We start from the raw sequence: 7,181 nt of genomic DNA, 5'->3' as shown, positions 1-7,181 counted from the left end.
AGTGAATATTATGAAAAGTTAAATGTCTACATATTTCTTCCAAAACTAAAAAGGTACCTTTTGCATAAAGAAATAAAAATGTCCAACTAGGATTATTTTTATTTCTAAAATATATTTCTTTACTGTATTACAGTAATAAAAAAAATGTGAAAATGATCAATTTATGGTCCTAAAATAGGCTTAAAGTCCTAATCATATAGGTCTGTTTTTAGCAGTTCAATTTTTATTTTGAATGGATTTTTTTTTTTTCAGAAAATCCACTAAAAGCATTTGTTATTATGACAAACACTGAATGACACTACTGAACACCTCAATGAAAAAAAAAACTTTACTGCCAGTATTCTCTGTGCACAAACAACCATCAAACATTAATACAGAGTCAGCCTCTCAGTGGCAAGATTCTCACATTTTAGCAAACTCACACCTTGCCTCTAAAACAATCATAAACATAACTCCATGTAAACAGTGCCAACAGACACCAACTGCCTCATCAAGGCCTCCAGAGTTTGCATAATGCTCCTGGAAAAAGACACCTCGTTATAAACGTAAAAAAGGTACACTTGCTGGTTATTTTCACCTTTCCATCACGGTTATAGATCAGACAAAGCATGGCACGGGAGTGTTTAATTGGAGAAATATCAATAATCCTTAACTTGTCTGTTTTAAAAAATACAAAATTACACTCAAGACACTTATGGAGAACAGATCACCACAGCAACAGATGGTAGAGTTGCAATGTACATTTTTCACAGCAATGTTCTCCTAAATTGCAGCCATGTATGATTATTACTAGATATTAAAAGTGGTAAATTTGAAAATCACATTCTGTATTCTGGAATTTTGTGAATCGAAAATGGCATATTCATATTTCAGACAGCAGTCAGCAGAACATTTAAGGAAAATTTTCAAGCTTTTGCAACCCTAACGTCTATCCATCTCAATTATCCTTTGTTTCTATGCTGTAACGAGGCCTTGCTTGTTTAGCTTGAGAATGTCAAGTGCGGCTGAGTTTATCTGGAGGCATAAAGCCGGAGTCTCCCAGCGATCTGAGAGCCACTCGGCCATTGGGCCGAATCGTCAGCCAGGTGATGCTACCGTTGTTCAGGCCCATCCTCAGCCAGCCCTCTGGAGGAAACTGCAGAGCCCTGGGACCAACACATTTCAATTACAATCATGCCTTTAACACACACTTTATTTGAAAGAGTGTAAACCATGACCTCAGCATGTACACTGCCCAGCCAAAAAAACTCGCTGTTTGACTTTAAATAGGCAAATGCCTAAGAGTCTATGATTGGATCAGTATTGAAGTGATTATTATGTTTCTAGTATGTTATATGTTTGGGAACAGTTCTTTTAACCCTTAAAGGTGGAGTGTGTAGCTTTTCCTTTCTTAAACAACCATGTATTAAGATGTATCATGGCCATATTCCAGGATGACAAGATTCATCAGGCTCAAATTGTGAAAGAATTGTTGGGAGGGAGCATGAGGAATCATTTTCACACATGAATTGGGACTGACTTTAACCTCAGTGAAAATTTTTGGGATGTGCTGGAGGAGACTTTACAGAGTGCTCACCTCTTGCATTGTCAATACAAGATCATGACCAAAAATCGATGAACATCTTGATGGAAATAAATGTTGTGATGTTATTTCCATCAAGAAGTGCATCAATTTTTGGTCAAGATCTTGTCCAAACAGTGACTTTTTTTTTTTGGCTGGGCAGTGTATCTGACAATGCAAGTCATGTAAACGATCAGATTATATGTGAAAATTACAAGTGAAAATAATTTAAATTGTGATTAAATTATATACAGAAAGCAATCAAATAAGGCTCCCTTTATAACTGCTGGAGCTGTCAATCACAAAGCGCAAGTTTATCAGTGACTGAGTTCTGGACTTTTTCTGGACGTTACAATCAATGATGCCGTCTACAATGCACAATGAATCTCTTATTTACATCGTATTTGCACTGTTAGTTATGATAAAAGCACTCGATAGAGTGCAAAAATCGAGTGGGAATGACGAGATCACTGCATTCATGTGCACAACAGTCATGTCTGTCATCAGCTAATGCTCACCACTGCAAACTTTCATGTGACGGGAGTAGATCTAAATGTAATGCTATAATCAACACTTCACGATTAGTAAATCTCAACAGCTGTAATAGTAAAAACGAGTTCCACATGTAATACTTAATGCATATGCAAAGATGTTAGCCAATCATAGCAGGGGGTGTTTACATTGAAGTCTCACAGCAGACACGCCCCTTCCAACAAGCGTTCAACTCAGAGGGCTAAAATCAGGGTAGAAAATGGCCTTTTATTTCTAGATTATGTAAAAAAAATCATAGTAACATTAAAAGAACACCTCAGAAAACATAAAATAATAAAAAATCCAGTATGCGACACTTACAAAAGGTGCCATTATGATGCTAGGATGTTGTGGAAGGTTTCCATGGTGTTGTTATGGGGTTTTTAACATGTTACTATGCAGTTGCTAGGGTCTGAGTAGTTTTCATGGGGTTGCTTACTGTCCCCACTCCCATGTCTCTATGAGTTCATTCAATATAAGTCTATGGGCTTTTTTCATTTGCTAAAGTTTAACACTTGGTGCTAGAGGTATGAGCAACAGCAGTAGTGATGTTTGACTAAGCAAGCACCAATGATAAAAAGGTTGCAAAATTTTTTATGAATTCCAAATATTCAATATGGAAGCCCATATCTGCCACACAAGGAAAGTCAAATTTATGACATAAAAAGTCAAATATATGAGATACTAGTCATAAATATGAGATAAAATGTGAATATTTGCACATACAGCTTTTATTTAAAAAATTCTAAATAATGAAGTCAATAGTCAATAATCTCATAATTTCGACTTTTTGTGTCATAATGACTAATATCTCATTAATCTGACTTTTATGATTTACCAAAGCATGATTTTTTTCTTATGTGGCAGAAATGGGCTTCCACAAAACTTTTGCAACCACACGCGCATAACAATACAAAGTGATCAGAGCATACTTACGATTGTGTTTTTTTTTAATGGTCCGACTGTTTATGGTTTTCATAAAAGCTTTCAACTGGACAAAAAATAAGGAAAAAGAGACTGGACTGAGTAGCAAGCGAACACAAACCTGCACACAAAATAGCGGATGACATTAGCATGACAGACGATAATCTCGTAGCTGTCCTCCTTCTGCTTAGGGTCAGCTCGGTGGATGTACCGGCGGAACGCTGCCTCGATCCGTGCGCCGTCCTCGTGGTACTGCTGGAACCAGCACAAGAATTTCACAACCATCCACATGAGGAGAGGAAGGACTCCAAGGCGCACCCACGACAAAACCAAACTCAATATTCTTCATCAAACAATTTTAGACATCAGGCTTTAGGATGACCAGCAGAAAAATAACAAACAAAAGGAGCGTTTGATGTTTGTTGAAGAGATTTGAGATGGTTTTATTGTGGGTTTTGTACGCCCGTACTAACATTCACAGTGTGTTCTGTTATGACCTGCGTCATCAACAGAAACTCAACACACAAAGACAATCAAGACATGGGGACTAACAGACTTCAAATGAGTGATAATGCCTTCAGATGGGCTAAGACTTTGTGTTTTGCACTGACCACTGCCTCAGGTTTCCAGTGAGTGACAGGCGGGACGGGCTCTATGGGTGCTCCCTCTCTCAGTAAATCACAGCTCACAAGCTCCACACCTAAAACATTCACACGGTCATAAGTGAAAGAAATAACCATTCTGAATTTTTACAATGGCAGCATCATTAAACATCAATTCCTAATATTTAGCACACATTACAGGAACGGTTCATGCAAAAGTCAACGGATTGAAATTGCTAGGTCAGTTCTAATGATGGGCGTAAGTATGATAAGTATGAACACATGCCGGCCATTTTGCCTTGTGTAATTTATTCAATCATATGACCTAGCTGAATGGTTTAATCCTAGAATGGACTGTACCTGGCAGGTGTTTGCTGATGATGTTGGCTGTCTCTGTAGCTCTGGTCATGGACGAGTGGACGAGCACATCGTACTTCAATCCGAGCGCTGCTAATCTCTGTCCTGTAAGCTCAGCCTGTTCACGTCCTGCAGACAAGACAGGGACCAGCATGTGATCAATTTGATGGCCTAATATAACATCTAATGGATTAGGCTCATTTTAATATATGCTGAGGGATCAGTACCTAAAGGCGTCAAGACCCTCTCTTTATCTCCCTCGCCCTTGAGGTTGTACTGAGAGTGTCGGATGAGGCAGATGTAGCGTGTGGCCTTGGGTTTGTTGTTCTCCCCATCTGGACTTCCGCCGTCACCAGCACTCTCCTTTCTCTTCCCGTTCACCATAGAGGAGGGGTCACGTCTGAAAGGGTCAAAACACTAATGAGGCCCACTGAACTCAATTCAGTAACCAATGACATTGGATGTTACTGTGGTGAATTCAAACACTACACTACAGCAATGTTAATAGTTGAGTTACACTTGTAGAAATCTGATGATTAACAAGACACTCTCCAAGAGACTGTGCAATGTTTAAGACATTTAAATACTCAGTATTTAACTTTTTGTTTTTAAATGGTTCAAAATGACCCATTTTGATTAGTTACTTCTTTGGAATACTGTTTAATCATTGATGTTTTTCTTAATTTCTCAGGAACAGTTTCGTAGAATGTGTGTACAAGATTAATATTCTGATTATGAAGCTTGCGGGTCAATTTGGCCCACATATTTCATAGTTAAGACAGCTGTGTACATTGCCATTGGTTTTCTTGTTTTCTCCGATTGAACATGTTCCATCGGCATTTGTCGGGTTGTGGAGTTTCTGTGAAGTGACGTCCTGTTATGCATTAATCGACGTCTGTTGGTGCAGTCTTAAGTGTATTTCAATTTACATTTTTGCATTTGGCAGAAACTTTTATTTGAAAAATAGTACACTGCATTCAAGGTATGTACATTTTCATCAGTTAAAAATAGCTACAATACTGTTATAATATTCAAAATTTATGAACCAAAAATGTTTTGAAAATACAGGGTTTTTTCGTAGTTTCCTCATTTTTGATTCAAGATTTAGTTCACCCAAAAATGAAAATTCTATCATTCATTTCTCAGATTATTTTTCAATTACTTTATGCACTTTTTGAAGAGTCAAAGTTTCAACTGTGTAGCTGTCTATGGAGGGACAGAAAGCTCTCAGATTTTACAAAAAGATCTTCATTTGCATTCAGAAGATGAACAAAAGTCTTATGGGTTTGGAACGACATGAGTGTGAGTAATTAATTTGACTGAATTTTAATTTTTGTGTGAATTAACCCTTTAAATGTATTAAATCCAGTTAGAGTCAATTTGATCATCACCATAAAAATCATACCCAGATCTTGAACATAATACAAGGGTATGAGATTGAAAACATCAGTTGGCAGACACTTATAATTTGTAAGTAAAAACGATATTAAAAAAAATGCTGGGTTAAAAACAACCCAAGTTGGGTTAAATATGGACAAACCCAGCAGGTTGGGTTAAAGGACACCTATTATGCCCTCTTTCACAAGATGTAATATAAGTCTCTGGTCTGGTCAAGTTTCAGCTTAAAATACCCCACAAATTTTCCCCTATTTTGGAGTGAGCAAAAACATGCCTTTTACTATATTACTATATTGCTGGCTAAAAAAATAAATCCAAAATTGGTTGAAAAAAAAAAAGGCTGGGTAAAAACAACCCAATCCCTGGTTTTGTCCATATTTAACCCAGCATTTTTTAGAGTGTAGTGACAACTAACCAGGTCTAAGACTAAAACTCCATGAGCCAATAAGATCAGTGACACCATTTCAATCAATGCCAAATATAGTGCACCTAATTGACCTGGGATCAAAGCCAAAGGTTTTAGGATCAACTCTTAAACTGGGTGATCCATTAATTATCACCATTAATCAAGACATTTGACCTAAGGTTGCCCCATGTAATTATCATAGTATGTTTTTTTGGACAAGGTGCCATGGCAATACCAATGGATTTCTGAACATGAACCATGGTAGTGCCATGGTGTTCCCCCAGATGCCTTGAAATACAATGTAAATACAATAGTAATCAATCGGAAATAATCCTCTATTTCTTACTTGTCCCAATTATAATCCCATCCGTTCGTAGAGGGCCATGCCGCAGGCTGCGCTGCTTGCAGGGCAGTCAGGGTCTTTCTGAATCGGCATCGCTCTCCGAAGTAACCGTGATTATCTGCCGCGACCGCTGCGCACACCAGAACCGCAGATCCGCCGGCGAACCCGCACGCGAGACGAATCGCTTTCCGAAACGACATGATTCAAGACACCGAACAGAACAGAGTCAATGGGGAGAAGCGGCTGCTCGCGAGCGCTATGACGCACCACTGAATCTCTGCTGAGGAAGTGTCACTGTTTCCTCTTTTCTCACAACGTAAAGCAAAACAATAAGCCGTCACTAATGCCCTGCCATCACAAATATGTGCTTTTCTTCCTAAACCATGTGTCAAAGTGAATATGGACTTCAGAAATATATGGTTTACATATAAACTGAACTTCCAAAAGCAGAGTCACGACTTCATTTGTGAAAACAGCGACAAAACGACACATCATTTCCGAAAATAAAAGCCTCCAGAATACAAAGTAACAGTTTACGTTATGTCAGTTTTATTGTTCAATAAATCTTTGATTTAATATTTTATTTAATTAGTTTTAAATATGCTTAAATATTCATGGTATTTTATTCAATTAATGGTACGTTTTAAAACATATCGACATTATTGCATGTTTATTTTAGGATTTATATAATTTTTCTGTATAATTTTATATCATTCCATTTACACAACTCAGCAAAATAAAAAATAAAAAGGGTCTAATAAAAGGTAGCTAATGCCTTCATTAACACCACTGGTTTAATGTCTAATAAAAATAAATTATTTGTTTTTTGTGTAATGTAATATTATATATTTTTATTATGCATTTGTATAGTATATTATTATTATTGTTGTTGTTGTTGTTGTTGTCGTTGTTATATACTACATGGATAATTATAGTAACAGTTTAAAAAGTTCTAAATATGCTTAAATATTCATTGTATTTTACTCAATTTTCAGAACATATTGAATTAATGACATATTTATATTATGCTTTAAATCTTTTCTGATTTGCACTCAATAG

General features: G+C 36.9%; 1 protein-coding gene across 3 annotated transcripts; it reads right to left on the bottom strand.

The window, feature by feature from the left end:
- Positions 1 to 305: 305 nt before the first annotated feature.
- Positions 306 to 6,620, bottom strand: pgam5 (PGAM family member 5, serine/threonine protein phosphatase, mitochondrial). 3 transcript variants are annotated; one of them, XM_067406213.1, is made up of 6 exons: positions 6,126 to 6,617; positions 4,203 to 4,375; positions 3,979 to 4,104; positions 3,628 to 3,716; positions 3,138 to 3,271; positions 306 to 1,145 (listed from the first exon to the last, which is right to left on the bottom strand). In XM_067406213.1, the coding sequence occupies exons 1-6, from the start codon at positions 6,320 to 6,322 to the stop codon at positions 995 to 997; spliced, it is 870 nt and encodes a 289-aa protein (XP_067262314.1). In that variant the 5' UTR covers positions 6,323 to 6,617; the 3' UTR covers positions 306 to 994. The 3 variants fall into 3 exon arrangements, with proteins under 3 accessions (XP_067262314.1, XP_067262315.1, XP_067262316.1); XM_067406214.1 differs by having other exon boundaries at positions 3,138 to 3,268; XM_067406215.1 differs by lacking the exons at positions 306 to 1,145; positions 3,138 to 3,271 and adding an exon at positions 1,152 to 3,083 and having other exon boundaries at positions 6,126 to 6,620.
- Positions 6,621 to 7,181: the final 561 nt, after the last annotated feature.

The sequence above is a fragment of the Chanodichthys erythropterus genome, chromosome 13 (assembly GCF_024489055.1).
Source record: "Chanodichthys erythropterus isolate Z2021 chromosome 13, ASM2448905v1, whole genome shotgun sequence".
NCBI lineage: Eukaryota > Metazoa > Chordata > Actinopteri > Cypriniformes > Xenocyprididae > Chanodichthys > Chanodichthys erythropterus.
This window is presented reverse-complemented; position numbering and strand designations above follow the sequence as displayed.